The 24,093-nt window shown below is 37.6% G+C and overlaps 1 protein-coding gene across 1 annotated transcript in view; it reads right to left on the bottom strand.

Moving 5' to 3' along the window:
- Positions 1 to 23,864, bottom strand: part of Gtf2f2 (general transcription factor IIF subunit 2) — a 133,826-nt gene extending 109,962 nt beyond the window's left edge. The window contains exons 1-4 of the mRNA XM_042685773.1: positions 23,636 to 23,864; positions 16,301 to 16,374; positions 5,708 to 5,726; positions 4,170 to 4,314 (exon numbers count right to left, since the gene is read on the bottom strand). Of these exons, the coding sequence (XP_042541707.1) occupies positions 4,170 to 4,314; positions 5,708 to 5,726; positions 16,301 to 16,374; positions 23,636 to 23,701 (304 nt within the window). The 5' untranslated portion in view covers positions 23,702 to 23,864. The remainder of the gene's footprint in view (positions 1 to 4,169; positions 4,315 to 5,707; positions 5,727 to 16,300; positions 16,375 to 23,635) is intronic.
- Positions 23,865 to 24,093: the final 229 nt, after the last annotated feature.

Here is a 24,093-nt window from a genome sequence, read left to right as displayed (position 1 = left end):
AAGGTGGCTCAGTGGTAGAGTGCTTGCCTTGCATGCCTGAGGCCCTGGGTTCGATTCCTCAGCACCACTTAAGCAAAAAGAAAAAAGCCAGAAGTGGCGCTGTGGCTCAAGTGGTAGAGTGCTAGCCTTGAGCTAAAGAGCTGAGGGACAGCGCCCAGGCCCAGAGTTTAGGCCCCACTACCGCCCCCCCCCCCCAAAAAAAAAAATCTCAGTTTGTCACCAAAAGCTGTGGAAGTACCTGTTATCTCTAGAGCACAATCTCTGTTTTCTACTCCCATTGCACTAGATCAAATTTTTCTCCTCCCTAGATAGTGAAGTTTACAACCGAGCTTTGGTGGTTTCATTTAACAAGAACTACCAACATTAGATAGTATGAATGACTATGACCTGCAGGAAAAAGCAAAATAAGGGAATGAATTTACTTACACTTTCTTTCCTACTATTTGGTCTAGCCCAAATATTTCTGTTTTGAAGACTTTCCCAATTCCTTCAGGCAAAGTACACATTCTCTGTACTTAACTCCATTCAAAGACTTATTATAGGAATTGTTTTTTTCCTGTATCAGATGCCCCAGTGGACAGAAGTCTAGTCCTGGCACCAAAAATTGTGTGAACAGATGAACATTTTTGTCTAGAATTGGAAAGTTATAAAAAAAAGTTAAGTCTGGAGAAAAATAAGCCTGCCCAAAAGAATACTGTATATATAACAACCAAGAGATTAAATAATTAAATGGGAAGTATTATAAAGCATATTACCAGCCTACTCTAATTCCATCCTCCCAAAAGATATTCAACGGAACCAAACAATAGAGCCATTAGTGTTCACCCCTCAGCTGAACTCTGAAAACCTTGGCCATGGAAAGATCTTTTGAGTAAAGCAAAATGCAAGCCCTCATACCTAGACCTAAAGCAACTGCAACTTTCAAGAAGCCTGTATATAAATACACATATAAACATACAAGAACAATATAAAATTTGTAAGGGTCTTATATAAAGAAAGTCACTCAAATATGCAGAATTCAACCTATTAAATTCAAATAGGGTTTTAATTTTTCTAATAAAATTTTACATTGCATAGGATGAACTATTAAAAAACTATAAAGAGTCTAGAAAGCAATATTTATAATAAGCAGATACATTTCTGTACTTAGGGGAAAATGTAAAAATATTCAAAACAACAGTTACTTCATATATATTCCAATGTAAAATAAATAGCTTACTATATGTTAAGTGGCTTAGTCACTTACAGTTTGGCAAGTTTATGACCAACCAAAGAAATGTTAGTCATGGCTCTGTAATTTTTCTAGGCCACAGACCCCTCTAAGATGCCATTGAATCCTATAAGTCCTGTCCTATAGGAAAACATACATGTAGAAATTTTAATGCATCATGGAGATCTTTACCATCTACTATGGACTTTCTAGAGATCCAAATAACCCATCTGTAGAACTGTTGCTCTAATGACCAGAAATAACAAATACATAAGATGCCACAGAGGAGATAAGCTGTTAATAACTCGAACTTTTTTTCCTGTCATCAAGGCAATTGAGAAATGTTCATTTGAAAACTTTATTCACTGAGTTTTATCAAATGCTATACATCTAAGTTATGCCAAACTGCATACACATGCCTTATGAAATAAATCTTAAGTTTTTTTTAAATAAGATATTAGGAAAATAACATTTATTGAGCATTCCTTATGATCACATATTGTCCTAAATATTTTAAACATATTCATATGTAATAGAAATGTCATATTGTGATCCTTGCTTCACAAAGCAGTTAAGGCACAAAAAAAGAATAGAGAGAATCAAGGAACCATGACACAAACAGAAATTCCTAAGTGTAAGAAGCAAGAAACTCTGATCTACAAAGTAAGGTTCTGCTGTACAAAAATCTCTTCAGTTCTATAAAGCAAGAACATTTTGTCAAACTCCAGAATAGGAATGACAATCTTGATCTTTTTCGACATCCTGACAAGATAATCCTTACAAAAACCACTCAGGAATATACTGCTACCAGAAATGGGAACACAAAATGTTCAAAAGGAATGCAATACTAAAGGATTTAAGATTTCAAGGATTACCCATGTCAGTTTTATAAAACATCGATCAGTGATAAATCATGCTTTGTAAAAATTAGCCACTTAGTTATTAAAAGTTTAAACAGGATCCTTTTTTCTACAAAAGAAATTCACATTTCCCAACCTCAAATGTTTCATCTAAAACTCAAGCCTCCTTTTTATCATCCTGGCACTATGCCTCTTCCCTTCCACAGCACACAAGTAGATATCCTTACAGGTTCAACAAGTTTGATTCAATCCCAAATACTAGGCATGGCACCCTTGTCATTTAGATAACTGGGGAGGCTTCGGCAGAAAGATCAAGAAGACAACACAGGCAAAGTTAGTGAGACTCTATCTCAAAAACAAAATATAAACAAAAGGGTTTAGGGCATGGTTGCCTAATATGTAAAAGGCTGTGAGTTCGATCCCAAGTACACAAAAAAAAAAAAAAAAACAAATAAATCCCAGCAATTGAAAAAAAATTCTAATTCCTATACTATGCCCTCAACAATGTAGTATACAGTAAGTGGATGTGTTGGATATATGTTATTTAACATTTTGTAACACCTATAACACTACATTATGAATTATTATGATAGCACCAAAATAATGCAATGAAGCTTGGCACTATTGGTTCATCCTATAATCCTAGCCATGAAGGAGGCTGAGATCTGTGGATCATAGCTGGAAATTGGGCAGAAGAGTCCAAGAGACTCTTACCTCCAATTAACCATCAAAAAGTAGAGCTAGAAATGGAGCTGTAGCTAGAGGGCAGCCAAAAGCAAAAAGGCCAAGGAAGAGAATGAGGCCCTGAGTTCAAGCACCAGTGTAGGCGCAAACAAATGAAACACAATAAAATCATGATTCTATCTTTAATTTAATTAACTATAATTTACTATTTTGTTAGCTCAAAAGAGAAAAGAAGTAAATCACTAATTTTTCTGGATCACTTTATACAGCTATCGGTAATATATGATAATCACAAAAATTTATCTGAGGACATTCCTTTTTAAAAGACTGATATTCTTAAGACTGCATAGTTTCTTGTAACTTTCTTTGAAATATTTGAGACATTAAAATCAGAAAACAGAGCTCAGAAGTTGACACATAATTCTACCAACTCATAAAATGGACATTAATATACAATCATGGGTTTCATGGCTAGCCTGGGCAAAAAAGGTAGTAAGATATCACCTCAATGAATAAGCCAGGTATGGTGGCTTGAGCTTGTGATCTCAGCTACTCAGGAGACAAAGATAGATGAATTACAATCTTGGGCTAGTCTTGGACAAAAACATGAGACCCTACCAAAAAAGAAGCTGGAGGATGGTTTCCTGAGTGGTGGAGTACATACTTGACCATCTTGAAGGTATGATTTCAAATATCTCTACTGCCAAAATACAAAATCAAATCAGAAGCTTTTTTTTTTCTTCACATGGCATTAACTTTTTGAATTAAATATGAGAAAATCAATTCCATTAAACTGCTGCTGCTTTAATAGTAATGTTCCAAGTCACTAAGGACAACAACCAAGAAACAACAACAACAAAAATTCCTACTGTATTTAATTCACAAACTGAATCAACTGCTCTTAATTTTTAAGCTGCTAAAATATCTCACTGCTATCATACACAATTTAAAACTGTGTATACTACACAGAACTTCATGGAAGCCAAAACCAATTAAAAGTTAGTCTTTAAAAGACAAGTATATGAAGTATACAAGCACAAAAATCCACACTAAAATATTCCCTAATATTAAGCAGTATTTGTAAGTATAACTTACACTTGCGGATTATCAACTTAGTAAAATGCACAAGGTTTTTGTGGCCTTATCAAAACTCAGAATGTCATCTCTTCATCTTATAAGGCTGCCAAATGCACCAGATCCTTTCATTTGCTTTATTCTATATTCATACCCTAAATGGGAATTAAACCTGTTGCAAGTAATGGCCACATTTCATTCATCACAAGAAAATAAAAAGCATAGAAGTAGCATACGAGAATGACAGGCAGATCAGCTTTGGTAATGTCCTTAGAAAAGCAAACATGAGTGTACATTGACACAAAACAACCCAGGAATCAAGTAATTCCATTCCCACTTACCTGATGAGCTCTCAGTAAACACTGTTAATGTTTGTCCTCCAACACTTTGCAAGACAAATGGATGTTCTCTAGGAGCACTGACAGAAGCCGGTTTCCCTCCAATATCATGAATATTTGCAAGATCCTCATTCAGAGTAAATGACACCTAACAGACACATTAACCAGACCTTACTACAATAGATACTAATATTCCAAGGATCTGTACAAAAAATTTTAATTATAAATTAATACTTTTTTAAATTGTATAGCATTTTCTAGTCTATCAAACATCTTTTAAAACTTCATCGAAAAATCCTTAGTAGTCATAAATTATAAAAAATCTATTCCTATGTAACAGAATGATGGGGCTCATCTAAAACAAAAATGAAATTTCTTTTTTCTATGGCCTCTGAGGTCAATGACCTTTACATCCTAATACCTCACAAAGGGCTTAGCACAAGAAAGAAAACATTATTTGCTAATAGAGTAAATATTTAAGAACATTAAGGAGTGGATTATACTAGAGACAGGTAAAAAAAAAAAAAGTGGAGTATTTGCTTTAAAAAGCTTAAACATAAAAAGATGATATATTATTTTATTAGTCTTAACTATTACATGAGTTCATGGTACTGTTTTTATGTTTCAATATTTGAACTTGCTTGCTAAGCAGTTGCTCTACTGATAAGCCAGGCCTCCAGTCCTTTGTCTTGTTGTTATTTTTAAGATAGGGTCCCACTTCCTGTCTGGGTGATGCAGGAATCATAATTCACCTATATTAGGCTATTCATCTAGCTGGGAAGACAAGACACATGTGCAAACATGCCTAGCTTTCTTCTATTGAGATGAAATCTCAAGGACTTTTATCTGCCTGTAACCTCAATCCACCAAACCTCAGCCTCTGATGTAGCTGAGAAATAAACATAAGCACTGCATTAAGCTATCATGTGAGAAAGGGTCTCGTGAACTTTCTGTCTGGGCTCCGCTCAAATTGTAATACTCCCAATAGTCATCTGGGATTGTCTCAAACTGCAATACTACCAATAATTGTTACTTAGTTACTCCAAAGGAACTAAGACTACAGGTGTGACTCACTGGCATGGTAGATATACCTAAATATGTAAAAGAATAACTCAACTATAAGGTTTTGAAAAAAAAGACCACAGGTGTTCTTCCCAAATGATTGTCACTGTATCATAGATCTGAAAATAATAAATCTTACATTAAATAAATGCATAAACATAAACTTACTGATCTCTTAACCATATAAGAAGATCATAAATATTTATGAACAATTAGTACTTATAGTGTGATAAGTACTATATACATTGTGGATTAAAAATTTTAGATTAAAAATCTAAAGCCCTAAAAATTCCAAAATCAAATGCCTTTGCCACACTGAAGTAATGCTGAAATATTACTGAAGTCATACTCATTTCAGAGTGCTGAGAAAAGGTTAGGTCAATGAAGAAAAAAGTTGAGCATGAACAACCAGAAAAGAATCCATTCATGTTTAAATACAATCTTACATTTTAAATAAATTTCCATAAAAATAATCTTACCTCAGTTCTTCCTTGAGTCCTGAAAGAGAAGAAAATATTTAATATTATTCAGATTTCATACGGTTTTAACACGAGTTTAAAGCCAAAAGAAATTATTTTAGTTCATATTTGATTAATATATTTACAGACTAACTCTTAAGTTTATCTCTAGTTCTCCCCAACTATTTGTAATCCTATAAGAAAAAAATATAATGCCATATTAAACCCACTGTCACATAACACTATTATAATTTGCCCTAATTATACTTTGACCAAATAATGAGCTTATTATAATTCTAATCTTTATTTCTTCAGCAAAAGGCAGGTTTATTTAAAACCTGATCTAAATAGTACTTCAGCAAATTTTACTTCTTGTCTATCTAAAGAGGTTTTATTTATCTACTGAAATCTTAAAGATCAAGATAAAAAATGAGTGACCAGATTTGGCTGGACAGAAGAAGCAAAATCAATTAGAATAGGATTGGAAGTGTAGTTCAGTGGTAAAGCACATGCTTTCCATGTGCAAGGCTCTATGTTTAAGCCCCAGTGCCAATAAAGAAACAACAAACAAGCACCAAAACCCAAAACATGATAGGGAATAGTGAGAGATGAACTAAAAATAAGAAGATAGTAAATATCGCAGTGTAAAGCATCAACTTTATTATTTAAGCAATGAAGATCCACAGACACTATTTGAACTAAAGAATAATAAGCAAGATACCCAGCAAACATGCCTAGAAAGAACTAGACATATGAAGACCAGTTTGAAAACTATTTCTCCATAATACCCAGCATAGTTACAACCTGCCTTCATTCAGTCACTCAGTCATTTGCTCTGTCATTATTAGTTTACTATACATACATTCATTAAGCAATGTGCTAGAAGGATGTAATAAATGAGTACAGATCCTTATACTAAAAGGTCCCAAGCTAAAGGAAATAGGTCAAATCCATAAATAACTACAAACAAGGTAGTTTATATCTTGTCAAAATTTAGGACAAAGGTACAACATATTGTCAAGGAAATAGAGACTAGAAAGTCAGGGAAAAAAGGATTAGGGCAATGAGGCCAACAAAATAGGAGCAACCCAGGTTAAGAGAAATACCAAAAATGAGAAACCATCTATATATCAAGCTCACACCAGAAACACAGCCTAGGGCCAAACTTGCCTTGCCTTCCCTCCTCTCCTCTCTTTGCTTCCCCTTCCCTCCCCAGCTCTTCCTTTTATACCTCCTCTCCCTTTTCTCCTTCTCTCCCTCTCATTTTTGAGACAGGTTCTCATTATGTAGCATTAGCTAACCTCAAATTTTCCATCTTCCATCTCAGCCTCCCAAGTGCTGAGATTACAAGTATGTATCACCATGCCATCAGTAAAGGGTCTTTTAGACCAGCCTAAAGAGTTGAGATTCTTAAAACAATTTCACAGTCTTCCACTGCATATTAAAGTGTAATGTCAATCCTTTTTGTTAGGAAAGTATTTAGAAAAATATACCTAACACTTCATACAATAATATGAGTTTCTAGCTTCATTACAAGACTAGAATCTAATATCTAATACCTCATTCAACTTGATGCCAATCCCCTAGACATGTTTCAGTCAGGCACTGCATTCACTACAGTCCATTCCCTATCATTCCTGATGTTGGCTTCTTGAGACAATTAATTTAGCTGCCTTTAAAACAGATGCATGGACAATGCAAAGGCAAATCACAGAATATATTCCTATAAAACCCACAGAAAAAGAATGGTGTAAAGCAGGCTATAATGGAATGCAAGGAAGAGGTAGGTGCACAGCGGGCATTAAGCTGTTAGAACTGACAGAAGAGGAAGTGACTGGAAGTGGACAGCAAAGTAAAAAGGATGAAGTAAAGATCATGTTGACATTTTCAATCTGGATAACTAAAAAATCACCCAGATGTAATTAGGGAGCACAGGAGGGAAGGATAACTTCACTTTCACATACATATAATTAGAACAGAACCTTGGCTGTAATGGTAAGAGATTGATGAGCTCTAGATGAGTTAATTTTATGAAATGAAAGCTAATCCTCTAAGATTTACAATTTTAAAGGATGACATATATTTCATTATCTTGTGTTTGACTATATTAATTGCACATGACCTTTACATTACAACTATAATATATCCTTACATGAAGACTTACGGTCAAAATAAGAAAGAAACATTAACAAATGTATCTTCCAAAATATCTGCAAAAATCAGAGGCTGGGAAAGTGGCTCAGTGGTAGAGTGCTTGCCTCCCATGTATGAAAAGGCCGGAAGTGGCACTGTGGCTCAAGTGGTAGAGCGTTAGCCTTGAGCTGAAGAGCTGAGGGACAGTGTCTAGGCCTAGATTTCTAGCCCCATGACTGACCAAAATCAAAAACAAAAACATAAACAAAATATCTGCAAAAATCAATGAGGTAAAAACTTGGGCTATTCTTCACTAAGTTTTTCATATTGCTATTCATTTTCTTCTTCACTACTGAATCCATTTCTCAATACCTCACAGCTCCTTCTTCAATCTGCCACTTCAAAGCAAATAACTGACCAATCATTTGTCTTTCCTCACTTTTAAATACTTCTTGTATATGAAAAAGAGGCACAAATTTTTTATTGACACTGTCAACAAAATGCCATCAGCAAGTGATGGCATCCACATAGAGGACAACCTAAAACAGACTAGACTGCTGGACCACACATGCTAGGCCCCTATTGAGGAGATGGAATGAAAACCTGTGGAGAAAGCAAGTTTAAGTTCAGTAGAGGAGTATTAAGTCCAAATAGGGTGATGAGGCCATTCACACATGGTATAGAGTAGGCAAGGACTGAACAAATACAATCACAGGGAAATAAACATATATTAACAATTACAGAAATAAGTCTTTCATTTTCATAAAAGAAATAAAAATATGAAAAGGGAGAAAATTAACATATCCTATAGCATTAGATAGGAACCAGAGAGTGGTATGAATTCATGATTTTCAATATAGATGAATGTGTAAATAAAAGGGTGTGTGTGTGTGTGTGTGTGTGTGTGTGTGTGTGTGTGTGTGTGTGTGTGTGTTTGTGTGTGTATTCTGCAGCTCCACTCACTGAAGACCTGGGAACAGCACTGAACACTTGGAATATTCAAATTTTAGTTTCTGATTACTCTAAAAGAAACTATGGCTCCTTGAAGAAAATGGCTAATAGGGCTAAGGCAGCTATATATTAAAAGTGCTCCAATAGGTCACTGGGCTGATACAACTTAAGTAAGATGGTAATTTCCATAGCTATCCCATAAACTGGTAAATTCATCTTAAGAATAGTTATATCACATATCTTCTAGTCTTAAAAATATATGAAGATGGATTGCCCCGAGTCTTCTAACAGTTTCAAATGTTGTATGTTCCTCAAAGAACATTGACTAAAGTAGTTCTCTGATCATGCCTCAGCTCAGTCCATAGACAGAACTTATCTATTTGCAGCACTGAGAACTGAACATATTGTGTGCACTGTGAGTTAACTGGGAAAGGAGAGACCTGGATCATCTTCCCACTTCACTCTAAACAACAAGCAGCTATTAATGGAGCCTTCTATTTACAGCCACAGGAATTTGATGACTCATATTTTGCTGAAAATCAACTAAAATCCTGATAACATGGTCACACACACTGCTAAGACATTCCTCACCCATCCTACACATGTTTAATAGTGAACTAAGTAATTCAGTAACACAAAAAAACCTAAGTCAACTAGGAATGTAAACTAGACAGCCTGGAGAATACAGCCAGGAGACCCACTAGGCAGCAAGCTGTTTTTAAGTCTTTCCATACACCTTCAGGGTACTATTTAATATAAATGTGTTCTTATCACAGAATAACAGAATGTAGATCAAAGTCTTTAACTCTCATTTCCCATGTGGAGATGGGATTATTCTTTTTCTATTTCTATCTTATCTTCTTATATTAAAATAAACCCTTGCCAAAATTTCACTTTATGAGATTCTCCTTACTGTGACGCCCCTTGAAATGCTTTTCCTGTGTGGATGTCAAGGGCCAGCGGTTTCCTCTAGGAAGAGGAGGGAACTCCCTCTTCCATTATCCAATAACAAATTGGTGAGCCAGCCAGGGAATGAATCTCACGAAGAATAAAAAGCATTTAGCTTTGGAACTTTTCTTTCTCCAAATCAGTTAACTAAAATAGCTTTCTATCTTCTCTCCCAGACTTTTCCAAAAGTAGCTCAAAGCTAAAAAGTTATGAAAAATAGGTCATATGAGTATCTCACATAGGCTATTTAATTAGATTTCTAATTCTTAGCAATTAAATCTATCCCATCATGATGCATCAATCCTTGTTGGCTATCAGGGTTCTATTTTTGCAAAGAATAATAGCATTTAATCTAATGCTAGATATAGCCAAAGAAACTAATGAAAATTTTGTTCTCTACAGCTCAATGTAGTGTATAGTGTATCAGATTCTAAACTTAATGCCTTAGAGAAAAGATAAAGAACTGGAGACTGTTTAGCAAGGAAATTAAAGTCCTTGATTTTAAACACACTCCAGTAATCAGATGGTTTTAATTTGCAGGAAGTCCCCAGAACACTAGGTCTCTACAAAAGGCATAGATCTCCCAACAAAAGGTAAAATTAATTAGATCATATTAAAACTCCAGGCAATGGGGTGGGGTTGTGGGGGAAGGAGGAAAATGCCTTCTTAAAATCAGGGCTACTGCATTGCAACAATGAAATGTACAAGTCATTATGTCTAACGAACTTTACAACTTTGGTGGGGGGAAAAGGGGGAGGGGAGAGGATTGGGTGAGGGGGCGGAGGGAGGATGGGAAGGGATGGGAAGGGGAAACAAAGGAGGCTACAATGCTTGAAAAGAAATGTACTCATTATCTTGCCCATGTAATTGTAACCCCTCTGTACAGTATTTTCACAATAAAAAAAAAAATCAGGGCTACTGATAGTTCATACCTATAATCCTAGCTACTCAGGAAGTTGAGATCTGAGGTCTGTAGCTTGAAGCCAACCCATGAGACTCGTCTTTTTTTTTTTTGAACTCTGGGCCTGGGTGCTGTCCTTGCGCCCTTCAGCTCAAGGCTAGCGCTCTACCGCTTGAGCCACAGCGCCACTTCCGGTTTTCTAGTGGATTATTGGAGATAAAGAGTCCCACGGACTTTGCTGCCGGTACTGGCTTTGAACCCCAATCAGCCTCCTGAGTAGCTAGGATTACATGTGTGAGCCACCTGCTCCCGGCTTCCATGAGACTCTAAAAGGATTACAGGTAGCCCTGGAAATTCCAAATTTAGATAAGCATTTCATTTTATATGTAACTGAAAGGCAGGGTAGGGCAGTAAAAGTTCATATTCAGCTGGGCACTGGTGTCTTACACTTGTAATTCTAGCTACTCAGGAGGCTGAGATCTGAGGTGCCTTACACTTGTAATCCTAGCCATTCAGGAGGCTGAGATCCGAGGATTGCAGTTCCAAGCCAGATCATGCAGGAAACTCCGTGAGACTCTTATCTCTAATTAACCACCAAAAAGCTAGAAGTGGAGCTGTGGCTTATGTAGTAGAGTAGCATCTTTGGGCAAAATTCTTAGGAACAGCACTCAGGTCCTGAGTTCAAGCCGTAGGACTGGCACAAAAAAAAAAAAAAATTAAAAATACCAAAGCAACTAGTTCTTCCTCCCATCACATCTACTTTTAGATGTCATTACTATAATTGAAGGAAGGGACTAGAAAAGACTACTTGCATCTGCCTTCTCCTTTGAGATGTTAATAGCTATAAAGTCTTTACAAAGTGTAAAAAGTCAAGGAACAACAAAAGGAAGTGATATTGTCCTTATGTTTTAGTTGAGCCCAGAAAACATTTTTCACTATCTTCCCCACGTGAAAACACAAAGGACCCAGGACCAAGACTACAAATAGGAACAAAGGCTACAAACAAATAGGAATGGCCTTTTGAGTCTTTTTTTTTTTTTTTTTGGGGGGGAGGGGTCCTGAGACTGGTACTTGAACTCTTCATCTGATACTTTTGCTCATTTGGTTGGCACTCTATCACCTAGTCATACCTCCAACTCTTTTCCAGTCTTTAGCTTCACTTCCTGTATGGGGACCAGGAAATGTTTCTTTATTTTTTTCCTATTTCATCCTACTTTATCCTGCCATACTAAAGTAAATCTTTGCCAAAACAATAACAACAACAAAACAAACAAACAACAACAAAAACTGATGATCTTTTTCCAGATAAGACTATGTACCATTTGAGGTGATTAGATCTTTGGTATGAATATATGTAAGATTCTCTCTCCCTCCCTCCCTCCCTCCCTCCCTCCCTCCCTCTCTGTCTCTCTCTCTCTTACTTGCTCCTTATCTATTTTTATATTAGTATAGGAAATAACTTCAACAAGATGGTCTTTTAAACAATTCTGATATATTTCCTTTTTCTTCATCTATGGCTGATTAAAGTGATTAAAATACAAGGATATAAAAGTCACTTCTACTGAGGATTTTTATTGTCAAATGAATTCAGAAACTAGAATAGGAAAAACAAGAAACAGAGGTATTAGATGTGCAGTGGGGGGGCAGGGGGGATGGGGGGGAAGTAAAGGAAAATGGAGCAAAATAAGCCAAAGCCTTAGAACTAAATATAAGGGCAAATGACAAAGGGAAAAAAAGTAGTTCACGTTATGTTCTGAAGTTATAAAGAAGTTTGAAAAATACATAGCTTATGAACTGTAGAACTTTTTAGAAAGATGTTTTAACTCATTATCCATATGTTCAGCATCCAAACAACCAGTATATAATCAAGACGGTTACATACCAAACTGTCACCACTCTAAGATATGTGAATGATAAAACGAGATTATTTTCCTTTGTATAAAAGTAATTTTAGGGGCTAGAAAGGTGGCTCAGTGGTAGAGCATGCATGCATGAAGCCCTGGGTTCAAGTCCTCAGCACCACATAAGCAGAAAAGCCTGAAGTGGTGCTGTGGCTCAAGTGGTAGAGCACTAGCCTTGAGCTGATGAGCTGAGGGACAGTACCCAGGCCCAGAGTTCAGCCCCCCCCCCTCCCCGCCCCCTAAAAAAATTAAAATAATTAAAACAAGAAGGTATTACTTGGGCTGGGCAAAGTTGTTTAAGTCGTAGAGCACCTGCCTGGCAAGTGCAAAGATCCAAGTTCAAATCCAAGTACCATTAAAACAACAACAACAACAAAACCACTCAGGTATAAAAAGCCTGATTGTTTATAATCAATGTATTATTTTTAAAAATAAAGAACTAAAAGCCAATTAAAAACAAAGGCAGCTAAGACAAAAACCATATGAATGTGCCAAAGCTTCTTTAAAGGCATGCCATCATTCCAGAAAACAACATTTTTTTCCGAAACAACAAATCAAACTCCAAAGCTATTTTGCTTTAAGGAGGAGATGGAATTGGTCCCCCTTGAAAAGTATAAGATTCACACAGACATACTAGATGTTTCAGGTAAAAGGAAACATAATCTCCATGCTTTGGGAGAGTAAGCAAGGCAATTTTAAACCTTAAAAAATGTTCATACTGGGGGCTGGGAAGGTGGCTCAATGGTAGAGCGCATGCATGTGGCCCTGGATTCTATTCCTCAGCACCACATAAGCAGAAAAAGCCAGTAGTGGTGCTGTGGCTCAAGTTGTAGAGCTGAAGAACTGAGGGACAAGGCCCAGGCTCAGAATTTAGGCCCCATGACCAACAAAAAAAAGTTCATACTGCCGGATGCTGGTGGCTCACACCTGTAATCCTAGCTACTCAGGAGGCTGAGATCTGAGGATCAAGGTTCAAAGCCAGCCCAGGCAGGGAAGCTCATGAGACTCTTATCTCCAATTAACCACCAGAAAACGGGAAGTGGCGCTGTGGCTCAAGTGGAAGAGTGCTTGCCTTGAGCTGAAGAGCTTACAGACAGCACTCAGGAAAAAAGTACATACATTCACTAACTAACAGTATCACTTTTGGAACTACAGTCTAAGAAAATAAATGAATAAAGCAGCCAAATATGATGACATACAACTGTAATCCCAGTAGTTGAGAGGCTATATAGTATGGGCTATAGAGTGAGACCCTGTCTGAAAAAAAGGAAGAGAAGGAGGACAAAAAAAACCAGCTATTTTAATGAAACTTGTCATAGTAGTTTTCATTAAGTGCGTCAATAAAAATTTATTGAAAAGTATTGTGTACTCCACTGAACAGAGTTTTTTTTTAACAGAGTTTTGAACACTGGATATATAGCAATCAAGACAAAACATCCTGTATTAAAGTACTTGTACTTTGGAAGAAAGATGGACAAACAAATGTCAGATGGACACAGGTGAATGAATATACCCACTAAAACAAAGAATGGTAATAACAGGAGAGAGTGAGAGAGGTCGGGTATACTATGTGTTATTTTATATTTAGTGATTAGAAAAGCTTTTGACGTACTGATATTTGAACAGAGTCCTAAACAAACCAAAAAACAGGAAGAATATCTAAAGGAAGATATCTAAAGAGATATTTAAAGGAAGAATATTTCAAAGAGAAGGAACAGTAATTATTAATACTAAGATACATCTGAGACCTTCAAGAGGAAATATCAAAGAGCTGGTCAGAATTTTGAGTCAAATTCAGGAGAAAACAAACTTGAGCTATAATTACTATTTAGTATTCAAAGGCTATGAGACCATGTAGAAAGTAAGAAAAAAAAGAATTAAGGACTGAGCCCTGAGGTCATATAAATTAAGAGACAGATGAGAAGGGTCCAGCCATAAAGACTAAAAAGAAATAGCTAATGAGGGAAAAGGAAAAGAATGCTGCCTAGGTATGAAGTGAACAGAAGTTTTCAGGAAAAAAGTACCCCATCATGTCAACCTCTGTTGACAGTCAATTAAGAGGATTGCTTACAGTTAGGAATGTAGATATGGCTGACTGTAAAAAGAAACACAGATTCTTTACAGAAACAAATTGTTTGACTTGAGAATCTGCTGCTTTAGCCTTGAATTCAGACCTGGACATGTGAATTGCTTTGACCAATAAGACTTTAGCAAAGAAACATACATAGCACAAGCTTGCAAAGTATGTGTTTGCGTGCAGGAACTTCCTCTCTCTTTTGCTACTAGAATCTCTTTTACCACCATATGGATGGGACATTCTAGAATGAAACAAATGGCCACTGCCCCAGCTAATATCAAGCCACCAGACAGTAATGAGGCCATTCTTGCCAGAAAGGCCAAGTAGATCAGATCTAACTGAAATTAATCTACAATATTATGACCAAGTAAAATGGCTTTTGTCTAAGTCACTAAGATTTAGGACAGCATGTTATGAAAAAAAATAAAAAGCCAATTGACAAAAGATTGTAGCCTCAAACCACTCCAGGCAGAAAAATCTACAAGACTTCATCTCAATGGAAGAAGCTGAGTATGGTGGTATATGCCTTTCATTCTTTTGCTATAGTAGGAATAAAGATAGGAGAATCACAGTCACAGTGTACACTAAGGCAGGAAGCAAAGACACTATCTCAGAAATAACAAGTACAAAAAGCCAACTGGTAAGAAGATACTGTTGACAAAAAAAGAGACTTGAAGCTAGGTACTGGTGGCTCACAACTATAACTTTAACTACCCAGGAGGCTGAGATCTGAGGATCGTGATTCAAAGCCAAAGCCAACTTTTATTTATTTATTTATTTTTTTGGCCAGTCCTGGGGCTTGAACTTAGGGTCTGGGTGCTGTCCTTGAGCCTTTCTGTGCTCAAGGCTAGTACTCTACCACTTGAGCCACAGCACCACTTCTGGCTTTTTATGAGTAGTTTACTGGAGATAAATCTCATGGACTTTCCTGCTCAGGCTGGCTTTGAACCGCAATCCTCAGATCTCAGCCTCCCAAGTAGCTATTATTATAGGCATGAGCCTCCAGCACCTGGCGCTATGAGCCTCTTAACTCCAATTTATCACCTTGAGCAAAAAAGCTCAAGGGACAGTGCTCAGGCCCTTAATACAAGCCCCAGGACTAGCACCAAAAAAAAAAAAAAAGAACTAAAAAAAAAAAAAGGAGATACTTCAATGGAAATCCAACTGGAGTTGAAAGTAAAATATGAATGGATGGGAAGAATGGAACAGAAGGCCTTTGGCTATACCAACTGAGCTTAAGAGGTTTCTCTGTTACATTGTTGAGTAGGTGTTCCTACCCTCTCCAAAACTCCTACAAATATATACAGTGTCAGAGTGGCAAAGTCTTCCTGCTGAAGCACTTCCTTTGGAGCATTCAGTTATACCCAACTCAAGCATACTTCCTCACATGATATGGATAACATGGAGTGATGGAGAAACTATCTACTCTGCTCCTTTACTACCAATAAGTTTTACCAATAAACATGACTTCTGATTCACATCAATTGTCACTAGAGGTGTGAGTGAGATGTGTGTGGGTACAACATGCATAAGCACTTCTCCTTACAAGGCATTTAAATTTTTCTTAGCAAGCTTTTATGGGCTTATTGCTTCTCACTTTCCAAATAAACTCTAATCCAACAAATGTAATCATCTTCAAAAGCACTTACAAAAGATTCAAAAAAAAAGCATTTTAAAATGTCAATAACATGAAAATAACCTACTTGGCAATCCGTAGTTTTCCAACTTCACCTCTTCCAGGGGCTTTAGCCCATTGCTGTGATAAATATTTAGGAACCTAAAATGAAGCAAAACATTTTGCAGATGATGAATATGGGGTATCCAAGAATTGTACAACTTACCCCATAATTAGTAAATTAGTAAATGTGAGAGGCAGGACTCAAATCCAAACCGTCTCCAAAGTCTATGTTCCAGGACAGTACATCAGACACTCACCAAAGGTGGGAGAAGGAAGCCAAATGTATCAAACACTATGCTGAGTCTTCTACATCCATCATTTCTCTAATCACTCCAATAATCTGCCTGAAAAAAATCATTCTCCTTACTCTAAACTGTGAGAATTGAAATAGCACAGCTAGTAGACTGAGGTTGGTCTTAGGTGTTCTTTATTACACCACATTGCTTTTCATGTGAGTACATATGCTACAGGATGGAAACAATTTAAGAGGAACACAATATTAAAGATTTCACATCTTTCAGGGCACAGTGGCTCACACCTGCAATCATAGTGACTCAGGAGGCTGAGATCTGTGCGGTTCAAAGCCAGCTGGGGCAGGAAAGTCCATGAGACTCTTATCTACAATTAACCACCAAAAAACCAGAAGTGGCGCTGTGACTCAGGTAGTAAGTAGAGTACTTGCTCTGAGCTGAAGAGCTCAGAGATAGCGCCCAGGCCCAGAGTTCAAGCCCCATGACCAACAAAATAAAAAGATATTTCATATCTTAACAAAAAATTTCAGCTAGACTGCATTCCATTCATTTTAACATGGCAAACTACTTATAATTTGTAGAGCCATTAGGGGCAAAAAGCCCATAAACATAAAGAGGATTTATTCACCCCAAATAAGTAGAAATTCCAGAGTTAACTTTAAGAAGGCTTGAGAAAGGGCCCAGTGATACCCTAAGGACTTTGTCATCATTTCTTCCCTTCCCCATTTTGATTCGGTTCTTATATAGGTTTTTCTTTAGGGAGCAAGACACCTGAAGCAGCTCCTGAAGAATAAGAGCCTTGTTCCCAAAAGTCTCTAGCCAAAATGTTTCTCTTGGAGCCAACTTGGTCATATGCTCACCCTTGGGCCTAAACTGTACTCAAAAATGAAATACTTTCACTGGCTGGCCAGAATCAACGACTTCTTTAGAGAAGGGTAGCCAACAACATTAGAAACAGATGCAAGAGAAGAAAGTCTTAGTTTCCATAAGTAAAATAAAGGTGCTCTTACATTGTCAGAATAAACAGATACTGATTAGTCAGATAAGCACTGGCACTGGGAAACTGAGTGTCCATATATAGAAGAATGAAACCGGACTATCACTCACTAGTTACAAAAATCAATTCAAAATAAAGACTTAAATGTAAGACTCAAAACAATAAAATTCCTAGACAAAAACACAGGGAAAAAGCTAGACAGTAGAATGGTCAAAGATTCTTGAACAAGACTCAAAACCACAGAGAACAAAAGCAAACATAGGTAACTGGGATTACATCAAACTTAAAAACTCTGTACAGCTTCTTATAAGAGGTTTTCATTTGCAAAGTAATAATTGGCATAAATATTCCCTAGACTAAAAAAATCAAAGACAAAGCAAGAAGTAAAGGCTAATTTGTAAGCAGTATTTCAGAAAGATTATAGCAATAGGGTATTAATTTATACAGTGGAAGGACTCAAAGATTTTATTTGATGTGATAATGGTATTTGTATAGATCTTATATTTTGTTGTAATCATTTATTGTCGCAGAGATATATCAATAGAAATATAATTTAATTCATCAAATTTTTAAACTTAACATATAAAAATACTAAAACTGTACATATTAAGAAGGTGCCATATGATGTTTTGATAAACATATTCTCAAACATTTATCTTTTTTTTTTCTGGTTCTGGGGCTTGAACTCTGGGCCTGGGCACTGTCCCTCAGCTCTTCAACTCAAGGCTAGTGCTCTACCTCTTGAGCCATAGCACCACGTCTGGTTTTCTGAGTGGTTTATTGGAGATAAGAGTCTCATGGACTTTCCTGGCCTGAGCTGGCTTTGAACCACGATCCTCAGATCTCAGTCTCCTGAGTAGCTAGGATTAGAGCGTGAGCCACCGGCGCCCAGCTCATTTACCATTTTTTATTTTATTTTTTGGTCCAGTTGTGGGCCAACTCTGGGCCTGGGCACTCACTGTCCCTCAAGTCTTCAGCTCAAAGCTAGTGCTCTACCACTTGAGCCACAGCGCCACTTATGGCTTTTTTCTTTTTTGCTTATGTGGTGCTGAGGAATCGAACCCAGGGCCTCATGCATGCAAGGCAAGTGCTCTACCACTGAGCCACCTTCCCAGCCCCTCATTTACCATTTTTTAATAGCATATATATCCCAAATCCCTTTTTGTCTTGTTTCTGAGACATACAGTACACTTTCTATCCATAGTTTCTTCCCAGTTAAGAGAAAGAAAATGTGAGAACATTACCCAACATGACGCCTTGACTGCAGTTGTGAGACACTATAAAGCAGAGGGCACAGCAAAGATGAACCAGGACTCCCCATTCCCACCCAGAGAATTGTAAAATATTAAGATGTGTTTTAAAGCTCTGAAGTCTGAGCTAATAGGTTATATGGCAGTACATGGTTAATGCATTAAGTGACATTCACTCTTCTAAATATTTAAAAATATTAACCATTCGATCCTGATACAATCCTATTATTTTTCTGTTTTACAAAAGTGAGGAAACTGAGGTACAACGCAGTTAGCCAATTTGTTCAAGATCACATATCATTTAAACGGGGTCTACTAGGAAAGAAGAAGGGGGTTAGGGGGAGTAATAGAGAGGCAAATACTATCAAAGTATGGTGTATGCATTATGAAAATGTACTAACAGCCCTATTCTGTAAAATTAATATATGCTAATAAAAATATAAACATTCCTAAGATCCTGCCCTCTCTGCCAACTAAGTCTGAAAAGAATAAGGGAGGGAGAAAGAAGAAGTAATCGTATGGTTCCAACCTCCAAAACACTCGTCAATATATCACTTAGGAGATTCCTGGGTTGTTTCCACCACTCCATACTCGTCATTGAAAATAAGAAGTAGTCAAAGTACTAGGTAAAAAAGATGTTTTCTCAGATTTTCCCAAACCAAGGAAAGTGACAAGAAATTACTCAATTAAGCATTATCTGCTCAGAGAAATACCCCTTGACCCAGTAAACCAGGTCAAGTTTCTACACTATTTACACTCCCACAATAGTATTCCTTCTATCAATGCCTTGTTTGACTGAAATTATTTTCCTAACAACTAATACCTGATTAGTCTAAAAGTCCTAGTCTCTTGTATTAGGCTATCAGTTCTAGTTTATACAGCAAGGACTATGCCTATCATACTCACTATAACATACTTCCAACCTAGCAGTGATCAGCAAGCACTGAAAGCTTGTTAGATGGACCAATCTGTGTCTACACAGTAACTTAAGCTGAGCAGAGTACTAAAGGCACCCCTTCTTTTGAAGCCAAAGTGCTAAGGTGATTTGTACAAAACTTACTTCCCACAGAGCTTTTCTGGCAACTCTGCTCCATTGAGTAGGTAGTTCTATCATTACTAGTCTCCAGAGTCCTGTTTCTCCTAGAGGCAATTTAAGTGGACTTTTTAATGTGACATTCCCTATTATATGACTTAGGATGGGATGTCTGAATTTCCCTGTTGCTGAGAGTATGATCAGCAGGTAGCCCTCAGCTATCATCCTTTTAATAATGGCTACCTCTGAAGAGAAAAGTCCCTGATATAGACATGTCCTCTTCCTGGGGTAATTCACATCCAATAATTGGTGGTGGGAAAAGAGGATAATCATGGCTTACCTTGGGACTGGATGATACTCTCTGACCAACATGCTACTTAAATGCTTTCCTTTCACAGTGCAGGTAACAAGAGCAAACCTTAATAAATCCCTGCTATGCATCTCTATCTCAGTTTACTCTCCTATTTTCTTGAAGTTCAAGATACAGAGCTACAACTGAGAACTGCAAAATCCAGTCTTCAACCCACATTTGAACCTCCAGAGACAGAATCCAGTAAAGAGACCCAAAGGAATGAAAAAAAGACATTTCCTATTGTTGGCATACATTTTGTCATTTTGTAACCAAATAACATTTAACCTGAACCACACTGTTCCATGCCTGGCAAGATAACTGACCCCTCCCGCCTTAATTTTATCATCTGAGAAATATTAAAAAAATTAGTTTATTTCATAATGTATTGGTACATAAGAAACATAGGCTCTTTTTTTTCTGCCAGGTTTTGTTGTATCATTTACACTTTTCAGATTTTTTTTTCACTTTTTTTTTTTTTTACTTTTCAGATTTTTCATCATTGTGCCCAAATACCTGACAGAAATAACTTGAGAGCCAGGTGCTAGTGGCTCATGCCTATAATTGTAGTTACTTAGGAGGTTGAGAGCTGAGAATCATGGTTCAAAGCCATTTGCAGCAGAAAAGTCCATGAGACTCTTATCTCTAATCAACCACCAGAAAGCCAGAAGTAGTGCTGTTGTTCAAGTGGCAGAGCACTAGCTTTGAGCACAAAACCTCAGGGACAGTGTGTAGGCCCTTAGTTCAAAGCCCAGGACTGGCACAAAAATAAATATAAGAAAGAACTTGAAGAAAGATTTATTTTGCCCATGGTTTCAGAAGTTTCATTTTTTACTGATGGGGAGGGCATGGCAGTACATAGCAGTTCATTTTATGGTGGGCAGGAAACAGGAATAAAGGAAGGGGCCAAGGCAAGATATAAAAGGGTACATCCAGTGACCTACTTCCTCAAACAAGGCCCTACCTCCCACCTTCTGCCACCTCTGATAATGCCATCATGTTATAAATCTATTAAAGGATTAATTCATTCTTGATCTAATCCTCTCTGGAACTGGCTCCACAAACATATCCAAAGATGTGCTTTACTAAATCCTTTAGCATTCCTCAATCCTATCTACTGACAATCAGAAGAAACCGTCACATTATCCATTCTAGTTTCACCTCTTTCTTTCTGATACATAGCTTTCTTTTCTTTGTTCACCAATGTCCAAATGCTGGTATATCTATGAAGAGGTAAAATCCAAGGTAGCACGTGCTGTTGGCTAAAGAATTGCACATTCACAGTGTATGATGTCCATTTCTTCCAACAAGCAGTCAAAACAATTACACTAGGAAAGTTGATTGGGATAGACAGAAACACTTCTTTGTAGGCAAGAAAGCTGTTGGTTAGACTTAGAACCAACCCCTGGAAAAACATACTTATAAGTCTGTTCATTTCTTTTATATAAAAATAAAAAAATAAAAAACCCAGCATGCTAAATTAACAGGAGATTGCAAATAAAAATAAAACATTACAACTATCTTTTAAAAATGAGAACAAATCATTGGCTTGAACTGAGTTCTTTGTATGAGTTAGGTTCTTTTTAGTAAAAGTTGCCACCAAATTCTAACAACTTTTACTTAAAAAGTTGTCCTAATTCTTCAGGCTTCATTAGCACATACCTATGATCCTGTGAAAACTGTCTGCCTATGGTTATTTTTCCTTGTAAACTGGATTGTGCAATGCCAAACTTGACTTTTTGTCTAAAATAATCTTTTGCATCTTTGCTGTATGCAAAAGATCCTGCCCCTTCCTATTAACTGCAATCAGGACATCTCCAGCTCACAATATAACAATGTGAGTATGTTGCTCTAACATCTCCTTTTTGTTTTCAAATACATAAAATGTTAGCAATCATGTTCAGTCTAGCATTGCTATTCCACTTTCCATGCTATACTATTGTCTACTTATCCAAATCCTGGGCAGCAAACATTTATTGAATATTTACTGTAGTCCAAACACAAATGCATCATCTTAAGCCCCACCATTTTTCAAGTCTTTCTTTGGTATTTAAAATAGATTTCCTTAAGGACTCTTCCATTTAACAAGCAGCTGGAGACAGACATATATGTCATTTACTTCATCTTTTTAAGTCATACAGATATAGCTATAGGAAAAGGCAAATGGATGTCACAGTGTAAGGTTAGGTTTGAAGAGAGCAGTCATGCATTCATTGCATATTGATTGAATAATTACTATATGCCAAAAACTACTAAAAATGTGACAGGTAAAGTTCCTGTATAATAAAGGTCTGATCTGCCAGCCAATAATCATGAGAATTGCAGAGTTCAAAGATTTCCTTAGATTTAGTTGATAAGAACTCACTTATATGATAAACAGTTAAAGAAGACATTAATAAACCAAAGGTTCCTGAATTTTATTTAAGGTTCAAAGGACTTTCAATTCTATAGACTCTGCCTAACTTTTATAAACCATATCTAAGAGATAATCACTAAAATGAAGAAGCAAGCCACTTCAGGCTAACCAAAATTGCCTCTTCACATAAATTAGATATCAATGTCCAATTTGATGAGATTCAATTGTGCTCTAAAACGAAAATAAAAATCGAAATAGTCAATGGCCTCTTGTTCCATAAATGCAAGCAAACAAGAGGTTTTGTGTGTGTGTGTGTGTGTGTGTGTGTGTGTGTGTGTGTGTGTGTGTGTGTGTACTGTTTGCAATTATCTCTTTTCTCTTTCTGATTTTTGTTCTTTTGGTTTATGCCCTGTTGTCACTGATTTTTATTTCTGTACCCTTTGTCTTGTATATGAGTTTATCTGATTTGGGGAAGGGGAATCAGGGTGAACCAATGCAACAGTGATACTCACTAGACACTATGTTGAAAGAACTTTAAAACTTGGGGCGGGGAGGGGGAAGAGGAGAGGAAGGGATAAGGAGAGAAAATGAGGGAGGGGATAACAATGTTCAAAAAACAATGTACTCATTGCCTTACTTACGTAACTGTAATCCCCTCTGTACATCACCTTTACAGATTAAAAAAAAAATTCTCTTTATTCTTTAATCTAGAGAACACTTTAAGGGTGTAGGGTGTACTCAGGGGCTCCAGTTCCACTTACTGGAGGAGAAGCCAGCCCCTCAACTAACTTGCATGGGTGCATGCTTACACATCAGTTCCACCCAAGAGAAAGATTCTAGGAATTCTTTGTCGTGGGGTAAAGAGAGGGGAAGGGGTAAAGTCAGGGCTAGGCTAGGCGGGTTCATTATCAACGGGCTGACAGATCTTTGTATCCCTAATTTCCTTATACGTGAACTGTCGAAACAAAAACCACTTCCGCCTCCGAGAAGGAGCTCGGTGGGGACGGCGGTGACAGAACTCCCGGAGGCGCCGGGCGCGGGCCGCCGAGGCTGCGCCCGTCCCGGAGGCGCCCGCCCCGGAGGCGCCCGCGGAGCCCGCGCCCGAGGACTCCCGCGGCCTTTACCTTGACCAGCCACACGCCCGTGTTCTGCTTGGCGCCCGTCAGGTCGAGCTCCCCGCGTTCGGCCATGAGCCTGCTGCCAGCGGAGGCGTGGCAGCCAGAGCAGAGGGCCCGGGAGAAGAAGGGCTGTGAGGCGAGCGCCCGGAGACCCAGCCGGCCACCGCACGCCGGGAGAAGCCGGCGCCGGTCACCCAAGCAGGAAACAAGGAAGTCGGGCACCGAGGAACACGCTGCCAGGAGCAGGGAACTGCGCTTGCGCACTGCTACGTCGATACGGCGCGCGGTTGAGGACATACTTCCTGTTTCCGCCGATGCTTTTGTGGGCGTGGCTCGCTGGCTTGGAGGCTTCTGAGTGCTTTAAATCTAGAGTGGAAAGGGCCAAAGCATTAAAGTTAAGGTCTACGTAAAAACAAATACATGCATGCAGACAGACAGACAGACAGACAGACATGTAAGTAAGG

The sequence above is a fragment of the Dipodomys spectabilis genome, unplaced genomic scaffold, assembly GCF_019054845.1.
Source record: "Dipodomys spectabilis isolate Male_0828 unplaced genomic scaffold, ASM1905484v1 ptg000095l, whole genome shotgun sequence".
NCBI lineage: Eukaryota > Metazoa > Chordata > Mammalia > Rodentia > Heteromyidae > Dipodomys > Dipodomys spectabilis.
This window is presented reverse-complemented; position numbering and strand designations above follow the sequence as displayed.